General features: G+C 44.4%; 1 protein-coding gene across 1 annotated transcript; it reads left to right on the top strand.

Annotated features, from left to right (window-relative positions):
• Nucleotides 1–158: 158 nt before the first annotated feature.
• On the top strand, nt 159–24,933 carry Cops7b (COP9 signalosome subunit 7B). Its single transcript, XM_042055549.1, is given in 9 exon segments — nt 159–547; nt 4,137–4,367; nt 4,370–4,386; nt 6,845–7,022; nt 10,074–10,149; nt 14,570–14,658; nt 17,371–17,573; nt 19,841–19,946; nt 23,257–24,933. Coding segments are annotated over 9 exon segments (1,119 nt in total). The 5' UTR covers nt 159–487; the 3' UTR covers nt 23,416–24,933.
• The last annotated feature ends 1,483 nt before the right edge of the window (nt 24,934–26,416 follow it).

The raw sequence follows: 26,416 nt of genomic DNA, 5'->3' as shown, positions 1-26,416 counted from the left end.
CGCCCTGAAACCAATGGCAAGCCAGCCTTGGCGATTGACATCCCGGAGAGCCAATAGCAATGCTCAGCGGCTTCGCTCGGGGACGGAGAGCGTCAGTGGGAAAGGCCCTCTCGGAGGAGTCCCGGAGGACAGAATTTTCATTAGTGTTGTTGCCTAGAGTTTGTCCCAGCGGAGCGGTGGCTTGAAATCTTCAGAGGCTTGGGGAGTTTGCTCCCGTCGCCGGGCACACTAGCGGTCTGAGACTGTGGCAGGCTGCTCTGTGCAAGGTGGCAGAAACTACATTTCCCAGCCTTCCAGGGAGTACGCTATCCCAGCTCACCATTAGAAGCCAGGGACTACAAATCCCAGCAGAATCTGCGCTCCATCTTTCTAACTTAGGCTCCAGTGTGCCGCGCAGTGTGCGCAAATTTGGAATCCGTCTGTAGGGTTGGTTTCTGAATCCGGTTACTTGAAACCCAGCGGGAGCGTCCTCTTTCTCCCTGGAGACATGACAGCCCACCGACAGTTAACTTCTGTTTACATGGAACTCAGAAGTCTGCAAACCATGGTAAGACTGCAAACAACTAACAAAACTACGTATTAAGCCTTGAAAGATAATAGAACAAAATGACTTCCTCAAATAGTGCTGGTTTATTAGTCGGGGGTGCATTTTTACGTGTTTTGCAGGGTTTATGTTGTATTTCTGCTTCAGACTGGGAGACTAAGGATTGTATACTCAGTGTCAGTATAGGAAGACCTAAAAGAATTTAGCAACGCAATCACTTTTTATCTTTAGTTTTTAAATATGAGGAGATGAGGACTGGAGAGGCAGAGATTGCCACAGATCACAGCAAGTTCTAGAGTTAGAATTTGGCTTTAAGTCCGCTGACCTGCAGTGTGGTCTCTTTCCACTACCCTAGGGAGGTGATATTTTTAGCAGCATGACAATGTGATTGTTTTTCTCTTTAATGAGCAGTTTCCCCAACTAGGTTGAAATGCCCAGAGAATAGGTAAGCATTTATTTGGTTGGATTTCCTGAAAGAGGCTATAGTGTGATAGTGTGATTTCCTCAGTCTAAATAGGTCTTGCTATTTTGACTTGCTTTTTTTTTTGTTATTCAAGTTGACATTTAATATGATTTTTCCAAAAAGTAGGTAGAGTTGTTTTAGCCCTCTGTTTCTTTAAAGATGTCTATGTCCTTCCTTAAGCCTTCTTTCCTGTTCCTGTTCCCACTATACCCATTTGAACTCCTTTCAAGTAATTCAACAAACTTTTTTTGGCTCAGGTACTGAGTAACTGAAAGCTATGTCACCATCATTGGAAGATACATAACTGTTTAGGGAGTTAAGAAGATTCTAGATAGAGTGATAAATGACATAAAAGAAAAGATGTTAAAATGCCACAGAAGATTACTTCTTGGCTGTTTGGTTAAGATCAGGTGGAGAATGCCGTGGAGGTGCAACAGCTGGTTAAAAACTTTGTGGTAGAAGTAGCGTTTTAATTTAAAACAGCGGTTTCCAGCGTGTGGGTCACAGTCCCTTTGGCAGATCTCTATTTCCAAAAATATTTACACTATGCTTTGTAACAGTAGCAAAATCACAGTTATAAAATATCAATGAAAATAATTTTGTAGTTGGGGGTCACTATAGCATGAACTGTATTAATGGATTGAGCCATTAGGAAGGAAGGTTGAGAACCACTGACTTGATGATGAGATTTTTTTCCCCTCATGTTAAATTTTTTTTCATCTTGAGTTACCTTTGTTACTGAGATATGCCATACATTCGGTGAGAGAAGATATACACACCCATCAGTACCACTCAAATCAAGATGCAAATAATCATTATCATACCATTCCCCAGTCAGTACTGCATCCCTATGTCTGGAGGTAATCACTTTTTCCTGCTTTCATGGCTATTAGATATTTTGTCCATATTTGACTTTGTGCGTAGATTTCACTTGAATGTGATTGATTACACAGTGTGTATAGTGTATGTCTGGCGTTCTTGTTAATCAGTAGTTTTGTGTTTGTACCTTTTTTTTTCAGTTGGCAAGTTGTACGTATAAACCCCAGAGTTTATCTCCTCTAAAACAGAGGGACATCTGAGTTTGATCATTGACAGGGCTACATTCTGAAGTGAGCATTCCTGTGTGCTTCCTCTGGTGGACACGTTGCATAGATTTTTAGGGAAAAGAGTTGTTAACCTTGTAGAATATGCATGTGGTAGTAGATATCGCCAGTTTTCCAAAACGATTGAGAGCTGAGGATTTTGCTTGCTATGTAGGAAAGTTCTAGTTGGTGTTCATTCTTAAGACTGGGTGTTTGCCATAAGTCTTTTTAATTGTAGCCATTCTGGCTAAATGTGGCTTTAGTTAGAGTATGCATTCCTGGTGTTCTGATGCTGACCACCTTCTCTGCTTATTTGAGTGGGCTTTTGTCAAGTGCTAAAGCCTTTGCCCTTTTTTTGCAATTAGGCATTTGTCTTCCTACTGATTTGTAGTTCTTTATGTAGTCTTAAGGATTTCTTTTTCTGACATATACTTTGCAGATTTCTTTTCCAAGAACGTGGCATGTCTTCATTCTCTTACTAGTGTCTTGAAATATAAATGGTCTCTTTTGCGTAGTTGTTTCAGTGTTGGGATTGACCGTGCCTATGCTAGGCAAGAGCTTTACTGCTCACCTACATTCTATCCCCAGTACAGATGTTAGAAAATTGTTTTAGATTTACTTATATTTTATGTGTGGACTGGAGAGATGGCTCAGCTGTTAAAGGCTAGGCTCACAGCCAAAAATATTTATCTTGTGTGTATGAGTGTTTTGCTTGCATGTATGTGCACCATACGTATGCTTGGTCTTCTTGGATGTCTGAAGAGGGTGTCAGATCCCTTGGAACTGGACTTATGAATGGTTGTAAACTGCCGTGTGTGTGGTGGGAACTGAACCTGGGTATTCTACAAGAGTGATGAGATTTCTTAACTACTACACCATTTCTCCAGTTCCATTTTTTTTAAGAGAAAGAGAAAATTATTAAGTACATTGTAAGGGAGCAGCAGGCTGGGCAATAACTAGAGATCTGCCTATGGCCAGAAATGATTAATTTAATATAATAGAATAGTTTAAATTTTTTAAAAGACTGCTCTTTCCATTGAATTTAAGAAACATTGAGTAGATAGATAATAGAATTTTTATAGGAAAATATGAGAGAAGGACATTGTAAAAATAAAAAAAAGGAAGACTGGGAGGAGGGGCACTAGAGAGATCTGCCTGCCTCTGCCTCCTGTTTGCTGGAATTAAAGCCATGTGCCATCATGCCTGACTTCTTCCATGTTTTAACACCCCCCCCAAATCAAAACAATACCCCCCACCCAATCAAGTTTTTCTTCCCCAATCTATTTTCTGCGATTCCAGCTTTTCTCACTGCACTTACTCACCTGGATCTCTGTGAGGGCAATAACTTTGCTTTTGTCACCGTATAACGGTCTGTAATTCCTGCCAGAACGCAATAAACGCTTAACGTTGTTTATGCGTTTGCAATCTTTGCCTGCATGTATGAATGTGCACCATGTGCATGCCTGGTGCCCACAGAGACCAGAAGAGGGCATTGGATTTCTCTGGAACTAGGCTTCCTCTGGGTGGGTGTAAGCCCCCACGTGAGTGTGTGCTGCTCTGTGGGTTCTGAGAACCCAACCTAGCCCTCTGCAGCAGCAAATGCTCTTAACCGCTGAGCCGTCTCTCTCCAGTCTTCCATCTGCTTATTTGTAAACAGTTTCAGAATAGAGGTTAGGAACATAGTCTTTGGCTTCCGTGAGCCTGGATTCCAACATTGCTACTTACTGACTTCAACTGTTAGCCTTCGTTAGCATACCGGAAAATGAGAGTATTTTATAAAAGTCATAGTTTTATGAGAATCTGGCAAGATAAATATGGACATCTGTCAAATAAAAAAAAATAGTTCAATAAATGGTGTGTCAGAATGCCAAGGTAGCCGCAGTTGCCTGGGGGCTCACTTGTAAAGAAAGTTCAGCCAAAGGGGTGCTTTTTGGCCCAGGATAGCGATGATGACAGCTGCTATTTAGGCCCTACAATTACCTAGGGCACATTCCTCTGCTTGGGCCCTGTGTTTTACTTGCCTTTTATTCTACTTCTGGAGCTGCAGCTGGTCTCGGACCCTCCTCTCCCGCCGCAGTCTCACGCTAGGTGCGAAGTTGTGAAAGCCGAGCAGGAACATTGTGTAGGCGGAACTCTAGTGCAGCGGTGGGAGGCTTCCGGGGGAACAGCACCGGTGACGGGTCGGCGGAGACAGAAAAGCGCCGGACGCCCGGCCGATCATGGAAGCTTGACAACCTGCAAGCAGGCTCTGGGAGGCCGAGACATCGGCGAAGAGGACAGAGAGTCGGAGCGGACAGGTAGGGGACGGCAAGAGGGTAGATCCCGCTGGTCTTGGCTGGACCTCCTGCTTCGATCCCGCAGGCTTTCCCAAGAAACCAGATGGCCACGCCGCCCCGCCCCCGTTGCAGGACACCGGGAGGTCCTCACAGTGTGCTGCTGGCTAGGAGCAAGCCCACCAGTTCTGACGTCCACTCTAGCTTGCGACTGTCGTCTTCCACGCGGTAGCTGCCCTCGATGCGCCCCTTCCCATAGAGGCTGTTTCCTTTGACCCTTTTTGGTGCTTCAGAATAGCGTCTTCCCGAGACGGGAATTCATCTCCACTCTGTCCCTAATCTCCTCCTCGAGGAGCCTCCCACTTTAGAAGAAAAACGTCAGTCACCATTTTATTCCATCCACGCTATCCCCACAGACTTTGCTCTTGAGATTGAGATCTTTCAGAGGCACCCGAGTTTCTCCCCATCCCCAACTTTCTTCCCACCCTGCTCCTTCCACTTACAGTCTCTTGAATGAGACTCCTATCTTTTCAGTTGTGTCTTCTTGGGAGTGGGGACAACGGCCAGGTTTTGTTCCTCATTTTCTAACTTAGTCTTCTTCTCCTCACCAGTCTTCCTCCCCTTCTTCCCTTCTCCGGTTTTCCTTTTTCTTCCTCAGAACTCTTTGTTTTCTAGCACTTCATTCACCTTTTCTGTTTCTGAGAGGATCTTCTTGGGTAACCCTAAATGAGGCAACATACTTACCTTTCCTAATATCCTGAAAGGGCTCTTTTTTGACTTTTTTTTTTCTTCATTCATACCCACACACCCATGCCCCTTTTCTTTCATTTTTTTTTTTGTCACATTCTTTAATGTGTATCATTTCTGGAAAACAAATCTTATGTGGGGTTCCTTTAGAGCCCACACACACTCAGCATATACGTATATTACACAATTGATGAACTGTTCTGTACCAAATATCTTGATGATGACAGTACAATATCTGCATTGGGATTGGGAATTGGAGAGATGGTCCGGCTGTTAGGAGCACTGGCTGCCTAGGCAGTGGTGGTGGCCCACACCTTTAATCCCAACACTTGGAAGGCAGAGAAAGATGGGTCTCTGTGAGTTTGAGGCCAGTCTGGTCTACAAAGGGAGCTCCAGGACAGCCAGAGAAACCCTGTCTAGAAAAAACAAAAAAAGAGTACTGGCTGCTCTTCCAAAGGACCTGAGTTTGATTCCCAGCACCCACATGACGGCTTACAAACCATCTGTAAGTCCATTCTCTGGGGATCTGATGCCCCTTTCTGGCTTCTGTGGACACCAGGGATGAACATGGTATATTCATACATGCAGGCAAAATGCTCTCATAGATAAATTAATTAAAAAACCATATCTGCATTGTTCCTTCATTATTCAGTTATTAAGATTTTGTACAAGTTCTGGAGTCATGTTTGTTAAAATGTCCATATCAGCAGTAGGTCAAATGCAATTTTTGACTTAAACAGAATGTATTTTCTAGATTTGAATTGTCTTTTTTCCTTTCGTTCGATCATTTGTTTTTCCCTTCCTTCCTTTTTTCTTTGAGACAAGGTTTCTCTGTGTAGCCCTTGATGTCCTGGAACTAGCTCTTGTAGACTATGCTGGACTCAAACTCAGAGATCCTACTGCCTCTGCTGAGAGCTGGGATTAAAGGCAAGTGCCACCACTGCCCGGTTCGATTTGAATTATCATTGCTTAATTTTGTAATTATTTTTCCCACCTTCCTATGCTGAAATGACTTTTTTTTTTCCCATTGCTGGGCAACCCAGTGCCTTGTATAATATACTAAGCATCGATTTGGTGTGGAGCTCTAAAAATGGGGTTTTTGATTAAATGAAATGTGGCTCTGTTTTCTCTTTGTTTCTGATATGTCCCTGGCTGTAGGTGGGATTCTTCTTTTTTTAAAAAAAAATAATTAATTTTATGTGCATTGGTGTGAGGGTGTTAGATTCCCTGGAACTGAGTTACAGACAGGTATGAGCCACCTTGTGGGTGCTGGGAATTGAACCTGGTCCTCTGGAAGGCAGCCGATGCTCTTAGCCATTAAGCCATCTCTTCAGCTCCTGTACGTGTGATTCTAATGACACAAAAATTGCCTCTGTGCATGTGCAGTATTCTCTGTCTTTTAACTAGAGCCTAGAAATGAGGTAGATATAAAACATGTGTAAAGAAACTTCCCTGTGTCCTGGTCAGCTTTAAGGACTTAGAAGATGATGCTTCTGATGGAACAGGTAGGAAAGTGTCTTTTAGACGGTGTGTTTCAGAACAACTTCAGAATTGAGGGCAGAATATCTTTAACTCCAGGGTGAAGTTTGCCCATCTCACAAAGTGGTTATTGTATCTAGATTCAGGGGCTGTTTTATGGAGAGTTGTGAAACTAAAGTGTTCTGTGTCTGACCCAGCACTCAGTTCACACTTTGGAAAGGTGGTAGAATGACTGACCCGTTTTCCTTTTGGACAGATCTCAAGACCAGAGAATGGCAGGTGAACAGAAGCCCTCAAGCAACCTCCTGGAGCAGTTTATTTTATTAGCCAAGGGCACCAGTGGCTCAGCCCTCACCACTCTCATCAGCCAGGTGCTGGAGGCGCCTGGAGTCTATGTGTTTGGAGAACTGCTGGAGCTGGCCAATGTGCAGGAGGTAAGGATAGTTTTCAGACAGTCTTTCTGTCTTCTCTGTGCTATATTCTTCTCATTCTCCAGGTCTCCAGCAAATTTTAACATTGGTACCCTCTTATTTGGAATTGGTGGGGAGGAGATCAGGGATAATGTCTTAGAGCTCTTTTATTCAGTGTTCCCTTAAACTGGATAAAACTAGATTGTGTTGTTCATTGTGTGAAAGATAGTAAGACAATCCCAACGATCTAGACACAGATAGTGTTGTTTTATTGTTGCAGTCAGTTTTTGGTCATTGTACATGGTGGGCAAGCTGTTCCAGTGAGCCACATTCCCAGCCAGCCTGACTTTATTTTGTTAATTGTAAGGATTTGTTTCTTTTTTCTTTTTCAAGAGAGGGTTTCTCAGTGTAGTCTTGGTTGTCCTGGAACTCACTTTGTAGATCAGGCTGGCCTCAAACTCATAGAAATCTGCCTGCCCCTGCCTCCTGAGTGCTGGGATTAAAGGTGTGCACCACCACTGCCTGGCCTAATTTTACGTTTTTATTTAATGTAACTCTTCCTTGTAATACTTATACTAAGGTCTGTGAGGGCAGAGTGGTTTAAGCTTACCATGGCTTCCTTGGGCTAAGTACATAGCCTGACACGTAGTAGACTGAGTAAAGATTCAGTCATAGCCGGGCAGTGATGGCACATGCATTTAATCCCAGCACTTGGGAGGCACTCTATGAGTTCCTAGACCAGCCAGGTCTACAGAGCAAGTTCCAGGACAGGCTCCAAAGCTACTCAGAGAAACTCTACAAAACAAACAAACAAAAAGATTCAATCAATAATTTTTTGAGGAAGATTTGAGAGTTAGGCTTATTGTTTAGTTTAGTTTTTTGTTTTTTGTTTTTTTTTTCCGAGACAGGGTTTCCCTGTAGTTTCTAGAGCCTGTCCTGGAACTAGCTCTTGTAGACTAGGCTGGCCTCGAACTCAGAGATCCACCTGCCTCTGCCTCCCGAGTGCTGGGATTAAAGGCGTGCGCCACCACCGCCCGGCCTTAGTTTTGGTTTTTTTGAGATTGACTCTCTGTTTCCTAGGCTGGCCTTGATCCTGTTCCTCCTGCTTCCACCTACCACGTGCTGGAATTACAGGAGTGTGCCTCTGTGCTTGACTAGGCTCATTTTCCAATAGGAAAGCTGACTAGCTGTAATGTGTTTCTTCAGATTCCTGAATGAACATGCCAAGTAATTTTTTTTGTGACTGTTGAGAACTGGCTAACAAGAAATGGATGAAAAACAAGCTGGCAAGACCTTACAGACAGCCAGTCAGAGAAGTTTTGGAGTATCTGCATTAAAGATCTAGCTAACTTTGTAATTGTATGAAAAGTAGATGCTAGATTCAATGTTCTTTACTGAATCTCTTCTGCTCTGGTCCTGAGACTTGAGGATGTTCATGATAACTCGAAAGGGCAGCTTGAGGCATGTAAGGATGCTAGCATTCTCACATTGGTGCTTACTGGGGCTTACCTTAGCAAATCTCCTTTGTCTGCCTACTCTTTCTGTTGTTCCTGTTTGAGCCAGGAATAAACTAGTTGCTTGTCAGCATTCTGAAATTATGGATGCAATTATTGGAACTCTTTTAGATAGTAAAAATAGAATAATGTTGTCCCTGTTTTGCTTTATGGGGTTTGGTAAATTGGAAGAGATGGTGAGTGTGTGTGTCACTGAGGATTGAACATATAGTTTCTGCATGCTGAACAGGTACTCAGCCACTGAACTATGTGCAAGTCTTCCTTTTACTTTTATTTTGAGCCAGGGCCTTGCTGAGGCCCCCAAGCCTGTAGCTCAGCCTGATCTTGAGCTCGTCATCTCCTTTAGCTTTACAAGTGTCAGGGATTATAAGCCTGAGCTGTGTGATGCAGCTCAGCTACTCTTTGCATTTTTTTCCCATGGATATCATTTTGCCATCCCATTGTATAAGTGAAATAAATTAATGAACATTTTTATTTGGCTCAGAATGATAACTCTGTTTCAGTATAGCCTTTCTGTCACACCTTACACTGTTCTAGGATGGCCAGGGTTCACAGTTCATATTTAGTGCTGAAACTTGGAACTAGTCATGCAGTTTGTTCTAGTGGGTGCCACCATACTAAATTGGGGGCTGGCAAGATGGCTCAATGGGTAAAGGTGGTGGCATATAAGCCTGATGACCTGAGTTTGATCTCTGAGAACCTTCATAACGGTGGGAGGAGAAAATGAACTCTACAGAGTTGCTCTGTGATCATACACATGTGCACTGCATACATAACCACACATGCATGTTATACACATATCATGTACAGCAACAATAAAATACCCAGTTGGTATGTAGACAGGATCACCACACTCTTGTTTTTTCTTTTGAGACGAGCTCTCATTCGCAGGTCATCCAGGCTAACTTTGAACTCAGTAGGTAACAGGATGATGTTGAGCTCCTGATCCTGCTGCATCCCTCTGAGGAGTTACATTTATGCAGCGTGGATTGAACCTAGTTCTATGTGTATGTTAGGCAAGACTCCCAGCCTTTGGTATTTGTTTTAAGGTAGGGGAGATCCCGAGAAGATGCTCCTGGTGCATAGAGCTTTGTGGTGGAGTGGCTGGCAAAGGGGCAGAGAGAGAGGAAGAAGAAGCTACTTGAACATCTTATATGTTGTGCAAAATGTCTTCCCGAGGGAGGAAGAAGATTCCCTTTTGGACTTAAATAGTCTTGTTTAGTTTTTCTCCAAGAATCAGAAGTGGAAAGGACCTTAGGAAATACTTAATAAAATAGTACAGAAGAAATGACCATGACATCCTTGATGTTTGGTCACATGTCCTCTATAGAATATTGTAGTGAAGCTGGTTGGTGGTGGTGGCGCACACCTTTAATCCCAGCACTCAGGAGACAGAGACAGGTGGATCTCTGTGAGTTTGAGGCCAGCCTGGTCTACAGGTCAGCCAGTGCTGTTACACAGAGAAACACTGTCTTAAAAAACCAAAACCAAAAAAAAAAAAAAAAAGACTATTGTAGCGATTAGTGGAAATTTGTTTTGTGATGAACTTTCTCTTCCTCAGCTTGCAGAAGGAGCTAATGCTGCGTACTTGCAGTTGCTAAACCTGTTTGCCTACGGAACGTACCAGGATTACATAGGTGAGTTGGCTAAGACCCTGCAGAAGATCTAGAGCTCGTGGTAACTGCCAGCTGTTTGTAGGTGGTAGAGTTAGCATGTGTGGGTGTGGGCAGGGTAAGGAAGTCTAATTACTGATGTGACCGTATGTCCATCTTCTGTGCTCCGAAGGTAATTTCACAAAAGCACTTCCCTGATAACCTTTAATGTCCTAGGTGTTAAATGGGGATTGTGTGTGTGTGCATCAGTGAACAGAGGCCTTGTATGTCTCCCAGATCAGTGTCTTGAGCAGTGGTGTTTACAGGACACTCAACTAGCAAAGTAATCTGGTGTTTTCTTGAGACAGGGTCTCACTATGTAAGGTGGCATGGAACTCATTATACAGAGCAGGCTGGCCTTGAACTCAGAGATACACCTCCCTCTGTCTCCTGAGTACTGGAACTAAAGGCATACTTCATCACACCTGGCAGTTCAGTATTTTAAATGCTATCTGAAAGTTTTTGAAGGGTACTGGTGAGATAGCTCTGCAGGTAGATGCACCTGATAGGAAGCCCGGCTGATGGTTTGTGTTCAATTCCTGGGACCCACATGGTGGAAGGAGAGACCTGACCCCAGCAGGTTGTCTCTGACCTCTACAATGCACACTGTGGTATGTGCAAACACACACACACACACACACTCACACTCATACACATATACATTTTTAAGAAAAAAAATTCTTGTTTTGCTTTCTTTGTTTTGTTGAGAAAGGGTTATGTGTAGCATAGGCTGGTCTTGAATTCAAAACTTTCCTGCTCCATTCTCTTGAGTGCTGAGATTATAAGAATGAACCACAATACCCAACTTGAATGTTACCAAAATAAGATTACTATATTGAAGAAAATCTGGAAAATAAGAAAACGTTATAGACCATGAAGTTGCCATTAGCATTATGATGCTAGGTGTTTTTTTTCCTCCTTTATGCTTGTTTGGTGTTATATAGGTGTAATTAGATTGTGTGTGCAGTCTCATTCCTTGCCTTTCCAGGTCTTTGTCCAATCCATAGTTAAGATATTTAATTTTTTAAAACTTTTTATTGCTTTATAAATAATACCATTCAAAATTTCCACTTTCTCCCCTCCTCCCATTTCCCTCCCGCTCCCCCACGCACCCCCCCCCCACTTTAATTTTTTTTTTTTTTTAAGTCAGAGTCTTGCTATGTTGCTCAGGCTGACTTCAAACTCTGGGTCCTCCTGCCTCAACCTCCCAGTTTCTCATATTACAGATAGATATGTGCCGTCACGTCTACATCCATTTTTACCATTTCATAATAAACACTATACCACTGCATCCCTAGCTCATTTGAATGTTTTTATTTTAATTCACTTGTTTTTGCTAAATTTTTTCATACAATATATTTTAATCATATTCTTTCTCCCCAACTCCTCCCAGATCCTCTCCACCTCCCTATCTACCCATGCTTTCTCTCTCTCTCAAAAAGAAAAAAATAAAAATAAAAACCAAAGTAAAAATAATAAGAGAAAGTAATAAAACAAACAAAAACAAAGCAAAAAGAACTTCTTAAAAAAACAAACCCATGGAGCCCATTCTGTGTTGTTTCACTACTCCTGGGCATGGGGCCCACCCTGGGGTACGGCTGATATACTCGGTGACAGGACTGGAGAAAACTCATTTTCCCTTCCCCAGCAGGTACCAATTACAAATAGCTCCTTGGTTAGGTTTGGGACCTTGTGTCTGTCTCCCGTCAGTGAGGGTGCGGGACCTTGTGTCTGTCTCCCCTGTCAGTGTCGAGGGTGCGGGACCTTGTGTCTGTTTCTCCTCTCAGTGTCGAGGGTGCGGGACCTTGTGTCTGTCTCCCCTGTCAGTGAGGGTGCGGGACCTTAAGATGGTTCAGTAGGTGACAGCACTTGCTGTTCAAGGCTGACAACTTCTGTTCAGTTCCTGAAGCCCTAGTAAAAGGAGAGAACTGACTCTGGAAAGTTGTTTGCTGAGCTCCACATGCACACTGTAGCACGACTGTGCTCACACTCACACACACATTATACACATCCACACAGTAATAGTAAATAAAATATTAAGAAACATTAGATAGTTGGGAGTGAGCTGCTCGCAGGTTTAAATATCCCCTTTATTTCTAGGAGCTTCTTTTTGGCTTTCCTAGTTTCATTTTCCTTTCATCTTTCTCTCTTCTTCTGATAAAAGTAGCCTGGGCCTCAAGATTCCTGCTCCTGTCTCTCTCACTGGCCACTTCTCCTTATTCTGTGTTGCTGTCAGATTGAACTGTTTGTCACTCTGGTACATGACATTTCTCTGACCTGCTCTTTGTCCTGTGGAGTTTATTTTGTAACTGTCTAAGGAGGCAGCGTTGCCCAGATTCTGGAACCAGACTGCCTGCATTAGATTCTAGATCCAGTTCTAGTAGTTGTGTGTCTTTTAGCAAATTAAATCATCACGTGTGTGCCTCAGTATCCCTGTCTGTACAATGAGAGTAATTATATAAGTCTTCTTGTTTGTTTGTTTTGTTTTGTTTTATTTTTTGAGACAGAGTTTCTTTTGTAGCCCTGGCTGTCCTGGCACTCGCTCTGTAGACCAGGCTGGCCTCAAACTCACAGAGATCCTCCTGCCTCTGCCTCCCAGCAGTTTTACAAGTCTTTAGGCGAAATATTTTCAGGATTTAGAATTTGGCGAACTTAAAAAGGTAACGTGGGGCTGGGGAGGTAGCAGTGAAGAGCACATGTTGCTTCTGCAGAGGAGGTCAGTTCTCAGCACCCACATTGGGCAGCTCAGTGCTCCTTATAACTCCAGTTCTAAAGGTCCAGTGCTTCTGGCTCTAAAGGCACCTGTACACATATGCAGATACTCACATATAGACATACTCACATAATTAAAAATAATACAAATATTTTTAAAGAAAAGTAGTGTGGGCCAGGTGGTGGTGTTGCACGCCTTTAATCCCAGCATTTGGGAGTCAGAGACAGAAGGGTCTCAGTGAGTTCGAGGCCAGCCTGGTCTACAAAGTGAATTCCAGGACAGCCAGGGCTGTAACACAGAGAAACCCTGTCTTGAAAACCAGAAAAAAGGTAATGTGATATGTGTGGGGTTTTTTTTTTTTCTGTAATCTTATGGGATGTGGGTAACAAAACAGATGAATATTCACAAGTAGGATAAAAAACTATAGGTTTAAGGGAGGAATTGTTTGATGTCTTTCAACATTATGCTTAAGAAAGAAAAAATCCAGCCAGATGGTGGACGTACACTCCTTTAATCCCATCTCTTTGGGAGGCAGAGGTAGGTGGTCTGAGTCTAGTTTAGCCTGGTCTACAGAGTGAGTTACAGGATAGCCAGGACTACATGGAGAAACCCTGTCTCGAAAAACCAAAAACCAAACAAAACAAAATTTAGTGTTTTGGACTCCAGAATTATGGCCAAGGAGGTTGAGGGCATTTGAAATCTTGTCTCCTGGAGGGTTGTGAGGATGAGCTGCATGTGCTCATGTGTAAATGGATCTGGCTGTGCGCTCTGTCATGTGTAGCTGCCTCTGTGACCATTGATGTAATTACTAAAACTGTGCTCATCCCTCAAGGTTCATCTCAAACTCTTCTTCCATGAAACCTTCATTTTTGTAGTTTTGCACCTTCCAAAATGAGATTGTATTTGTTTGTTCTCTCTTTCTCCGTCCCCTTTTTCTTCTTTTCTTCCTTTATTCTCTTCTTTTGTCTTCTTTATCCTCATAGCTATCTCTTCTGGTAGTTTGTATTTTTCTTCTGGTAGTTTTACCTTTGGATTTGTAGCTACTGCAACATCCATTTATAAGACAGGCTGGACATGGTGACTTACACCTGTAATCCCAGCACTTGAGAGGCAGAGGCAAAAAAGCAGGTGGATCAGGAAATCAAGGTCATCCTTCACTACATAATGAGTGTCAGGTCAGCCTGTGTTACCTAAAATCCTGTCTCAACCCCTTTTCCCTCAAGAAATCAATAAAACAAAACAAAACAAACCTGAGGACGCACCCAGGGTTATTGAATTGTGTACTCCACATAGTTGGTGATTCTGGAGTTGTGTGGTGCAGCTCCCAACAAAGCCCAGAGTTTATTCATCCTCGACTCTCTGATTCTCCTCGTAAGACGTGTGCATTGCACACAACATGCTCTATGAAGGTTTGTTGAGCTTCACTGAGCTTCACAAGGGGCACAACACTATTCCATTAAGATAGTCACGTCATTTGTTTGTTCATGTCTGGCTTTCATACTAAATTCCTGTCTTTGCCTTCTGGAAGCACCTGGTCTTCAGAGAAGGTAGGGGCTGTGATGGAGGGTGTACGTGCACAGTCATGACAGTGATCTAGTAGTAGATTTGGTGGGGGAGTTGATGAGCTTATCATAAAAATAAATCCTAATTTTATTTTGTGTCTTGATTCTTGTGGTGGGTGGGACCGAGCAGCCAACAAGGAGAGCCTGCCAGAACTGAGCGCAGCTCAGCAGAACAAGCTGAAACATCTTACCATCGTGAGTTTGGCATCAAGAATGAAGGTACTGTCCCAAACCTTTCCTGTCTTCATCTGAACCCCAGCTCAGGTGTCTTATTGCCACCAGTGAAAGAACTTGCAGCTAGTAATATCCTAAAAGCATGAAATGTACTTGGCTGATAAAAAGAAAACAACTAAAATGTGTGGACAGTCACTCCTCATTCTGTTTTGGAAAAGCAAGCCCAGCAATGACTGATTCATCATGTCTCTCTTCTGGCATGCTATGGGGCTTCATGCAGGGGAAGCCTTTGCTAGGTTAAGAGGAGCCTGCTACCTAAATGCTCTTAAAAGGTATCTTTTTGACTGTTTTTGTTATGGTGATACCGACCCTCACTATGTGGTCTAGGCTATTGAACTCACTATGTAGCACAGGTTGACCTCACAATCATGGCAATCCTCCTGCCTCAGGTTCCCACATGCTAGGTTACGTTGTGTGTCACACCATACCTAGCCTTAGAAGGCTTCTTGCAGCAAGTTAACAGCTTCCTGATTCCCTAGTGCACTAAATTGATTGCCACTCATGCTGGAGGAAAGACTTGCTGTGTTGGGCTGAGTGGAGTTTACTGATTTGTGATACTGGGGATTGAATTTAAGGCTTGTGCATGTGAGGCAAATACTTTCTATCATGAGCCACATCCACTATTCCCAAAAAGATACATTTCATTTTGTTTCATTTGTTTTGTTTTGCTTTCCTTTCCTTTTCTCTCACCTCTATCTTTTCTTTGTCCTCCCTCCCATCCCTCCCTCCCTCCCTCCCTCCCTCCCTCCCGAACACCCTCCCTCCCTTCTTCTCCTTCCCTCCCTTCCTTTCTCTTTTTTCTTTATTTCTTTCTCTTTCTCTGTCTCTTTCTTTTTCTCTCCCTCCCTCTTTGTTTCTCTCCTTTTTTTTCCCTCCCCTCCCTTCCCCTCCCCTCCCCTCCCATCCTGTCCCCTCCCCTCCCCCCCTTCCCTTTTTATAAAGGGTTTCTCTGTATAGCCCTGGCTGTCCTGGAACTTTGATCTGTAAACTAGGCTGGCCTTGAACTCAAAGAGATCCACTTACCTCTGCCTCCTGAGTATTGGGATTAAAGGTATGCTCCTGCCTGGCAAGATGATAGATACCTGTTCTGTTTTTCTTTGGGATTTTCAGGGTTAACTGCATTAATTGAATTTTTTTTCTTATCTGCTAACTTTGTGTTTATTTAATTTTCATCTGCTAACGTTAGGACCTATCCTGTCAAATTCCACCACATCATAACTGTTGGTTTTCTGCCTCAGCCAATTTAGAGGAAGCCTTGCAGCCAGTAGCTTACAGCTTTTAACAGAGAAGGGCCAGACTCCATTAATTTATAGTTGTTTTTGGCTTACCTCCTCTTCAGCTGTGTCTTTCTGTGATAAGTTTGCTTTTCTCCTCTGTAGTTAAGAGCTGTGTGTCTGCTCCTCGTGTTTTCAGTTATCCCCTCCCAGCCTCGCACTTCAGGTGGAAAGCTCCTCTTCCCCTTCATCCTTTCCTCCCTTTCTCTTGTTCTGGAGATTAAACTCCGGGGTTGGAACTCAGTGCCTTTGCATGTTTGTCTGGTGCTCCAGCACTGTGCTATACTTGTGGCCTAGTTGGCCCTATTTTCCAGGGGAATCGGGGCACAAGGACCTTTTTCTTTTCCTAGTCATGGACCTCTTAAACACGGTAAAGAGTAGGAAGACTGTCTTCTCCTCCTCCTCCTCCTCCTCCTTTTCTTCTTGTCTTGTTTTTTTTTTTTTTCCTTTTTCCCGAGACAGGGTTTCTCTGTAGCTTTGGAGCCTATCCTGGAACTAGCTCTTGTAGACCAGGCTGGCCTCAAACCCACAGAGCTCCGCCTGCCTCTGCCTCCCGAGTGCTGGGATTGTGCGCCACCAACACTTGGCCAGGAGTAGGAAGACTATTTTCTTCTCTTGAGGCCTATCATTTTATATCCATCCATTACCCCTAGAGAGCATGCTTTAATTATAGGAAACCCCTCTAGGTGTGCTTGCTGTGTTTCTCTTCTGTATTCACCTTTTACTTGCCTGTTTCTCCTTTATTTCTAAACTAGTTCTGATATCTCAGGGTTTATAGAATACATATGTTTAGATATTCTCTTTTTTAGTATGAAGGGCTGTTATTGGAGATTTGATGTAGGTTATAAGAGTTTGAGAAACAAACACAAACTTGACGATCAACTGAACTGCCCAGCTCCACTGGCCACTGTAGGAAGTAGATGTGCTGGCCTGCGAGGCGATTGTTTTTGTTGGTGGTGCTGCTGCTGCTGCTGCTGGTGTGTGTGTGTGTTTCGTTGTTTTGTTTTGCTATGCCTCTACTGTACTGGCATCTACAGACATCTATTCAGTGTCTGGGATCTGTTTGAAGCTTGCAGCCATTCAGCATTTTATGCAAGTCTTCAAGCCTCCATAAGGTGGCAGCGTAGCGAATACTGAGTATTTCTCTTTCCTGTGGAAGGAGTGCTTAGCATCTGTCAGAGAATGCGTGTGGAAGCGGAGAGCAGAGGGACTTCCTTGGGTGCTGTGGATCTTGTTTGGGTGTCACAGATTCCACAGTTTATTTATCCATCTCCTGTTGTCTTAGATATTGATGATTACCACTGGCCTGCATTGCCTAAGCACAGAGAGACAGCTATTGCCTTGTGGGTAATACTTGAATTTTTTTGTTTCTTTGCAGTGCTTGCCAAGTGGTTTTTCTAACTGTCATGTGACCTATCCACAGTGTATCCCCTACTCTGTGCTGCTGAAGGACCTGGAGATGAGAAATCTCCGGGAACTAGAAGACCTTATTATTGAGGCTGTCTACACTGACATCATCCAGGGCAAGCTGGACCAGCGAAACCAGCTGCTAGAAGTGGATTTCTGCATTGGCCGTGACATCCGAAAGAAAGATATCAACAATATTGTCAAGACCTTGCACGAGTGGTGAGGCTGGGAAATGGAGGGGCTTCTCGTGCGCCCCTTGTGTCTCTCTTTACAAAACTGTGACTTTCAGAAGTCAGCCAAGGGTTTGTGGTAGGCTTTGGGCAGCCGGGAAGCTGAGGCCCTGGGACACGGAGACAGAGAGTGGGGCTGCATTTGTAATTGCAGCTGTGTGGCATTAGGCATCATTTCAGGCTTCCTTGTGCCTGAGTTGTAAAACTGACTTCAAATGCAGCAGGGCTGTGTAACAGTGGGCCATAAAATACTTATGTGGAGATGCAGGTAGGATCTCTGCATCCTGGCTGTGTGGCATTGAGTCTGCACCTTCCAAACATAAACTCAGTTTGGCCAAGCTCAGGAAGTAATGTTCGTCAGTAGCCCGTTAAGCTAGTTAGCTGGTGGAACATCGTGAGGGCTGTATTAAATGGGCTTTTGTGACTTGGAACACAGGCACATAGCATAGGTCACAATTTTCTGGGTGGCACACGCCTGTAATCTCAGCTCTCAGGGTGCTGAGGCAGAAGGATTATGAGTTGGAGGCCATTTGGAGACTCTAATTCCCAAACAATCTCCTGCCCCAAAAAGTAAGTGAATTTAGGAAAAGAACTGGGACTTAGGGATATAGTTTCATTTGATGTTTGCCAAAGTGATTACATGTTCTGCAAGGATTTGCTATGAGGTTGAAATGATTTGGAGCTTATAAAGCCAGAGCTTCTTAGGGAATTGTGTGGAAGTTTGGAGGGAGAGAACATTATTGGGAGTGGGGAGAGTCCCATATAGGCTCACAGCATGCTGTATGTCATTAGGCAGAGCGGACAGCTTTGTGCTGGGAGATAGGGAACCTTGCTTTGGTTTTTTTTTGTTGTTGTTGTTGGGTTTTTTTTTTTTTTGTTTTTTTTTTTTTTTTGGTTTTTCGAGACAGGGTTTCTCTGTGGCTTTGGAGCCTGTCCTGGAACTAGCTCTTGTAGACCAGGCTGGCCTCGAACTCACAAAGATCCGTCTGCCTCTGCCTCCCGAGTGCTGGGATTAAAGGCGTACGCCACCACCGCCCGGCTTTGTTTTTGTTTTTGTTTTTGTTTTGGGGACAGGGACTTGTTCTCTAATCCAGGGTTGCCTGGAACTATGTGTCCCAGGTTCAAGGGGTATGCGGTTTAGATCAAGTTTAAGATTTGCCCTAAACTCTGATTTGCCCTACTCTGCCTCCCAAGTGTAACCACACCCAGATTTTTCTTCTTTTAAGATTTATTTATTAGTGACACACCCCTTTAATCCCAGTACTCAGAAGACCAAGGCAGGCAGGTCTCTGTGAGTTGGAAGCCAGCCTGGTCTACAGAGTGAGTTCCAGAATAGCCAGTGTTACACAGAGAAATATATGCATACACCTTTTCTTTCTGTCTCAAGAAAGAATGTATTCATTTTTATTTTATAAGTGTTTTATATGTGTTTAGCTGGTGCCTGTAGATGTCATAAGGGGATATCAGAGTCCCTGAAGCTGGAATTATGGATGGATGTGAGCGTGTCCGTGGGTGCTGAGAACTGAACTTGGATCCTCTATAAGAGCAACAAGTGCACTAACCATCACTTTTGCCACTGAAAGAGACTCTCAAACTCCTACTTAGATGTTAGAGGTCAGTTAGAAACAGAGTTATTGTCCTGAGAGATAGCACAAATATGGCAAAATGTTGATCATATTGAATAGTAGTGGGCGGTATATGAATATTCATTATATTGCTTTTCCAAAACGTTCTTATTTTTGAAACAAGATCACAGTTTGTAGACCTGGCTGGTGTTGACCAATCTAACCTTGAACTCGGGCCTGCCTGCCTTTGCCTCTGCTTCCTGAGTGCTGGGATTAAAGGCTTGTGTCACTGAGCCCAGCCTGTTTTTTTAAATTTTAAATAAAAAGTAGGAAAATAAAAGTGAGAAGTTGTTGATAACTAGGAAATAACTTCAAATTCTGAGGAAAAAGGAAATCTCTAAAATAGCATGTGTTTAGAAAATGTATTTTTTACTGTTGTAGAAAGGGGTCGGTCAGGGTTACCTGTAGAGTTTGTCCCTCCATCTGTCTTAGTCTGTACCACTGTTTCTTATGGGCTGCAGAGACTTCCAGGAAACTCCCCCAGGCCACTGTATCTGTGAACTTGTCTGGAAGGAGAGAGGGACTGGTGCGGCCGTCGGCAGAGGGGTTGTTGAAGGAAGTCCCGTGAAGTGCTGGGCCTCGGGAGGGCTCCTGGGCCTCACTGGCGCTCAGGCTGGTGTTTCCATTGCAGGTGTGATGGCTGTGAGGCAGTTCTGTTGGGCATTGAGCAGCAAGTTCTGAGAGCCAACCAGTACAAAGAGAACCACCACCGGACTCAGCAGCAGGTGGAGGCAGAGGTAAAGAGACAGGGACATTTGTTCCTCTCTCAGGGAATGCCAAGATAGGAATTTGCAGTGTTTTTGTCTTTGTCATGTGCTTTCCTGTGAATGCGACAAATAGCCCTTAAACACGCCTGGGGTTTGGTGCTGGAAGGTAGGGATGTGGCCGAGAATGAGCAGGCTTAGATTATAGAACATGTAATTCTCCAGTGTACGCACACTCTGCAGCTCTTGAAGAAAAGAAATGGTGACGGTGTGTTTTAAAAATGGGTAGAAGGGAGCTGGGGAGATAGGTCAGCAGTTAGGTGCGTTCACCGCTCTTGCAGAGGAGCTGTGTTGGGCTCTCTGCACTCATGTGGTAGCTCCAGCTCCAGGGGACCCAATGCCTTCTTCTGGCCTCCATGGCTCGTCCTTGTCCATGTACACAGACGTATGCCCAGGCTCACTCACATACACATAGAAGAATAAACATTAAAACGTATTGAAATTTGAAAGAAATGTGAGGACAGGGCAAGGTCACCTCTTTCATACCAGTTAATGTGTTAATCAGTCGCTTTCTAGGACACTTAGAGCAGACTGATGTGGAGAGAGAGGGCAGAGCTCAGCACCTTGTTCATGGTCGGGTGTCAGGAGCAGGTGCTCATCCCCTGGCTGAGCTGTGCTTCAGGTGCTTACGGCATCCTCGCCTGAACGTAACACATCCATAAACAGAGGTGATCCTGTCACGGCCTCCTCGTCTCGTTACTTCCTTATGCTTGGCTCAGATTTACAATCATTTTTCTCAATCGAGTAGGTGAAATATATGTTTTTTCCATTTGTCCTTAAATTACATTGCTGTTCAGAAGGGAGAAACTTGATGTTTTCCTTTCAAATCTTAGAGCAACAACTTTCTGGTGAGTTGTGCCTTCCAGAGCCTCCATCCGAGTTCAGTCATCCCTATGATGAACTGCCTGAGAGGTTTCTCATTTTAGCCTTTTATAGAAATAACATTATTTAAATGTAGTTCGGCGTACCTGGGGGAGACGTAATCAACAGTAGCATTCCACGGCTTTGCAGTGCCCCTGAGCAGCACTCTGGAGGGAGAGGAATGTGGCTGCAGCATCACGAAGCCTCCCTTCGTTGCGTTTGCTTTCGGAATGTATTTTTCTTTATATTTGAATGTGCCTGTGTGTGGTATTCTGTGGAATATTAATATGTAGCTGTTGTTACACATTCACAAAATAGGCTGTGTTCCCCTCACGCAGGTAATAGAACAAGAGTAAGTGCAATTTTTTATTGCAGAGAAAATCCCTCAGGAGTTCAGTTGTTACAGTGTGCTAAAACCATGCCTCTTGGGTACCTCAGAGCACGATTCTCACCATCTCTCACATCTCCACAGCCTTTCCTGTGGGCTTGATTCTGTTTGCTCTTTTTGCTTTTACTTGCTCTCTAAAGTCCACCCCAGGCTGGCTTCAAGCTTTCTGTCTTCCTGCCTCGGCCTCTGGAGTCCTGGGACTATAGTTACCTATCACCACACCTGCCTGTCTCTCGCACTGCCCTGAGTTCTCCCCTGTCCCCTCCCCCTGGGGAACCCTTCCATCTCTTGCTTTTAGGGTCTCTTATCTGATAGTACCAGGCTACATTTTGTTAACAGGTGCACCCACTGGGAAGTTCCTGATGCCTATGCTTTGAAAAGTTCTGCCAACTCTAGGTTCCCTGGGTGGGGTGGGGCAGAAGCAGCCTCTAGGCCAATTCCTTAAGGAAGGAAGTCTGAAGGGCCCTCATCATATTTAGGTCAAAGAAGACACACTTGTGGGAGTACTTGTTATCAAATGGGTGTGAAAGATGGGAGTGCAGATGATTGGGTACCTTAAAGTCTTTGAGACTAAAGTAGGTTTAACTGGTAGACCTGCCTGGGAGGCCATTCTTGGGTCCTGGACGTGGGCATCTGCCTGGCATCTCTTTCTGCTACCTCCTTTCCTCCCGTTGTGTGTATATTTGTGGGTACAGGTGCACAGGCCTGTGGATGCATGAGCATAGATGCCAGCAAACACCTCAGGTGTCATTCCTGGGTCCTTTTTTTTTTTTTTTTGAAACGGAGTCTCTCATTGGCCTGGAAGTCTCCAAGTAGGTCAGGCTGACTGGTCAGTGAGGACCAGGGATCTGTCTCTGCCACCTGACCCCTGGGACTGTAAATGTCTTCTGCTATGCTTGGTATATTGTGTATGGGTTCTGGAATCAAAATCAGGTCCTGTTCTTGCAGGATATGCCCTTTGCTCACCGCGTTATCTCAACCAACTAGGTGGACGTTTTAAAGGAGTTGTAATTTTTATTAAAAGACTATTTATCTATCAATCTACTTATTTATTTTTTAGACATGGTCTCACTATGTAGTCTTGGCTAGCCTAGAACTCAGTGTGTAGACCAGTTCAGGGCTGGCCTTGAAGTTATATAGAGCTGCCTACCCCCATCTTCCCAGTGTTAGGATTAAAGGTATGTGCCACCATGTCTGGCTAAAGACATTTTAAAAAGATTTTATTTTTACTTATGTATATATTGTGTGTCTGTATGAGTGTATGCCATATGTATTTGGGTGCCTGAGGAGGCCAGAAGAGGTTGTCAGATCCCCTGTAACTATGGGATGTTATGAGTTGCCAGATGTGGGTGCTGGGAACTGAAATAAGGATCTCTTGTTGCTTCAGCAAGAGCAACAAGTGCTCTTAACTGTTGAGCCATCTCTTTAACCCCAATCTGAAGAAACTTTTGAGCATCAGTAAAACGTATCCCCAAATCTATCCATCCCCAAATCCTGAAAAACATTGAAATCTGAAACACTGCAGGTTCAAGTCATCCCACACACTGGATGCTCAGCCTGCACAGTGATACTGGTTCATCATGAAACTTGCATCCATTTGATCTGGAAAGCCCGGTCTAAGCACATCCTTCACAGTGCTCCCAGTGTGCAGAGGTAAACAAAGGCTGTTTATACCAAACACTGGTTCTTAAAGTAGAAACATGTGGGCTGGGGGGATGGTCCAGCAGGTAAGGGTGCTCGCTGCTCTTCCAGAGGACACAACTACTTGTAACTCCAGCTCCAGGGAAGCCGATGCCCTCTTCTGGCTTCTTTGGCCATCTTTCCAGCTCCTAGTTTCATGTTTTTTTTTTGCTGAACTAATTTCATTTATGAACAGCCTGTGTGTCTTCCTCTGGGTTTCTGAATATCATTTTAGATTCTGTTGCAGAGGATTTGGGCTGCGTCTTTAGGTGGTCCTTAGAGTGAGAACAGGACTTGGTGAGTTTCAGGTTTGTAGGTACAGGCAGGTCACACAAGTTCTGTTTCTCCTTCCAGGTTAGCAACATCAAGAAGACACTCAAAGCAACAGCATCCTCCTCAGCTCAGGAAATGGAACAGCAGCTGGCTGAACGGGAGTGTCCCCCTCATACTGAGCAGAGGCAGCCAACTAAGAAGATGTCCAAAGTGAAAGGTCTGGTCTCCAGCCGCCACTAGGGCCGGCTGGGGCAGCTGGCACTCACCAGGCCTGGGTCAGGTGGGGAGGGGACACCCAGGCCCTATTCCTCCCCTCTCTAGCTGCAGTGAGTTCCAGACCTGCCCACCCCTCACCAGTACCTCCCCATCCATTGGTACCATTGCGGAAAATGATTGCTCCTCCTTCGCCTCCCTTCCTAGTTGTTCCCTTCAGACTCAGGGGCTCAGCGGATGCCATCCCAACAGGGTCCGACACTGCCCAGCTTCCCTCCAGGGGTTCCTTGTCTCTGTGTATGGGCTCACCCCCCCCCCCCCCCAGTTGTTCTCTTGCTCCATGCCATCTTGTCAGGCTGGTCCTAAGCTGGAGGCAGTTTACCCAGTCCTGAGGGATGACTGTGGAGGAGGCTCCTCTCTGGGTGAAGAGGGGGCCGTGCTTCTCTAGCCCCACATACCACAATACCCACAATGGTGCAAGTGTCTCTAGTCAGGTAGCCACATTCCCCCCTCCTGCCTTACCTCTGTTGGCAGTGCCAGTTCAGGCCGTGGAGGGATGTGGTGCTGGGCTCTGTTTACTAACCCTTTGGGTTTTCAACCTCTTCAGCCCAGCCAGGATCTCTCCTCAAGTTGGGAACTCTGGGCTGACTAAGCTCTGGTGTCTGAGTGTGAGTGGAGGGTGGCAGAGGTGTTTCTCCTGCGGGTGTCCTCTGCCGGCCACTTCTCCTGCTGTCCCCGGCTGCTCAGCTACCCACTGGGATTGTCTGCCGACATTTGCTCTCCCGAGATCTTTGATGCCTCCTGGCTGTCCCTGGGGTAGGAATGATGGTGCCGAAGCCCTCAGATTGGTGAAGGACCATTGCTGCTTCTTTCTCCTTCCTTCCTGCCCTCCTTGGCTGGCAATCCAGAGCCCTCTGATGACCTACTCCTGACCAGAGAAAAGGACTTGACTAGACTTTCTGAACTTGAACAGTTTCAGGCTATATTTTAATTTTTTTTTTTTTTGTACAGACAGGTTGATTCTAATACATTTCAACATGCTTTTTTCTCCCTTTGTGTCAATATTTGTTATAGTCTAATCGCCGGGGATTTCTCACCTGGTTGGAGGGTGTGTGTGTGTGTGTGTGTGTGTGTGTGTGTGTGTATGTGTGTGTGTGTTTATTTTCTTTATTTTCCTAAGGGGAGGTAGAGGCCCTGAACTGATTTAAACTTCATTGAGAAAAAAAAGCACATTTTAGAAAAAAACAAAATAACAAAAGTGTAGATTTGACATCTGTGACTGTGGACTATGGGCTGTACAGGTGGGTTTGGAGAACAGTAGTTTGGGTGACGTAGAGACTGAAACTCTGTTTTAGTAGCATTGGTAAAACGTGGGTTGATCCAGTGTTAAAAGTATTGTTTTCCTTTTATGCTGGTCCATGTGCTCATATGACACTGTGCCCAACAGAGGGGAAGTTGGATTCCCCACGTGTGTTTGATGAATTCCCGTATTACGTCTCTGTGGAAGAGGGGTCCTGTTATTAAATAAATGTGGCGCTCCCTGCATCCCGTATCCTCACTGGAAATTGATTACTAAGGTCTTGGAGGCATCCTGGGATGAAACACATCCACACTGATTTCTCCACCAGATCCTTTGGGTATTGGTATTCTAATGGGAAACGTTTTAGGTAACTTTGGGGAAATATGTACTTCTCAAAAACCCTCAGAGATTCAGAACATCTCCCTGCTTTATAGATTTTTTCCCCCCATTACTGTTTCTAGACTCCAGACAGGGACACACTGTGAGCAAGCTACTGTTTATACTTTTTTTCCTCCACTGACAAGTCTATCAGGAAATGGGATTTGTTTATTTTTAATTTAATTAAATTTTTTTTTCAAGACCGCGTTTCTTTGTATAACCATATATATCCTTTGTATATCCTGGAACTCGCTCTATAGACCAGGCTGGCCTGAAACTTTAGAGATTTGCCTGCCCCTGGGATTAAAGGCATGCACCACCACACCCAGGCAGGAAATGGGGTTTGTGTGCCACAGGTGTCCATTTGTTTTGGCAGTCCGTCTCTCTAAGGATCATCTTCCTGGCTTGCTGCGTCCTGGAAGTGATGCTGATGACAATATACTGGTAAAGTTCTGGCCAAATGTTCCCACCTCCACTCAGTCCCTTTCCAATCTTTTGAGATCAGTGAGGGTATTATTGCTGCTACACTGGAGGAAACTCAGAGATTCAAAGGGCCCTGGTGCTAAGTGACAAAAAAGGACTCCCAGACTCTGAACTTCATGTGACCTGCCGTTATCTTGTTGTGACATTGTAGTTTACAACCTACCCCCAGCCGACCCTTGGTTTTGCCCCTCTCTTGCTTGTTACTCTGAGGACTTGTCTTTAAACTGACAACCAGCCTGAGACTCCAGAGTTTTATTTTAAAACAGGCAGCAGTTGTTTGAGTTTTACTGAAGGACTCATCATTCTACCTAAGGTATTTGCGTGTCAAGTCTAGCAGGCTTTGGGCAGTTTGGTTGCACCTTCATCTTCTGGGGGTTCTTTGTGTAGCCACAAGTGTCTGTCTGCTCCGTAAGCTTTTCACTAGGAACTTGTGCTTGTGTTTGAAATACTCCTTTATATACTTACTTAGGGCAGTAAGGAGCTTTGAAATACATGTTTATTTAGAGTGAGACATCTGCAGAGCAGATCATTCTGAGCTCATAGCACTCACTATACTGAGACCAGGCATATCCACAGACCTCAGCAACAAAACAAGACCTTCACTCATTCTGCCTTCTTTCTTTACCAAATAACCTCTCTCAGAGGTGTCTCAAGGTAGAATTTGTCTTCCCCATATTTTGTCCAGTGTATCTTTGGCAAGAGCTGATCAGGCCCGTGGCCGTCGTGATGTGACAGCCCTGTCGTCACAAAGGTTCTCCGGAAGCAGCTTCGTAACTTCTCTCACATCTTCCATCTTGTACATCATATGATCTCAAATTAACCTGCTTGATGTGTCTTACAGAATTACAATACCTTTTTCTCATACCA

This window comes from Arvicola amphibius, chromosome 8 (assembly GCF_903992535.2).
Source record: "Arvicola amphibius chromosome 8, mArvAmp1.2, whole genome shotgun sequence".
NCBI lineage: Eukaryota > Metazoa > Chordata > Mammalia > Rodentia > Cricetidae > Arvicola > Arvicola amphibius.
Note: the sequence above shows the minus strand (reverse complement) of the source record. Positions and strands in the feature narration are given on the sequence as shown.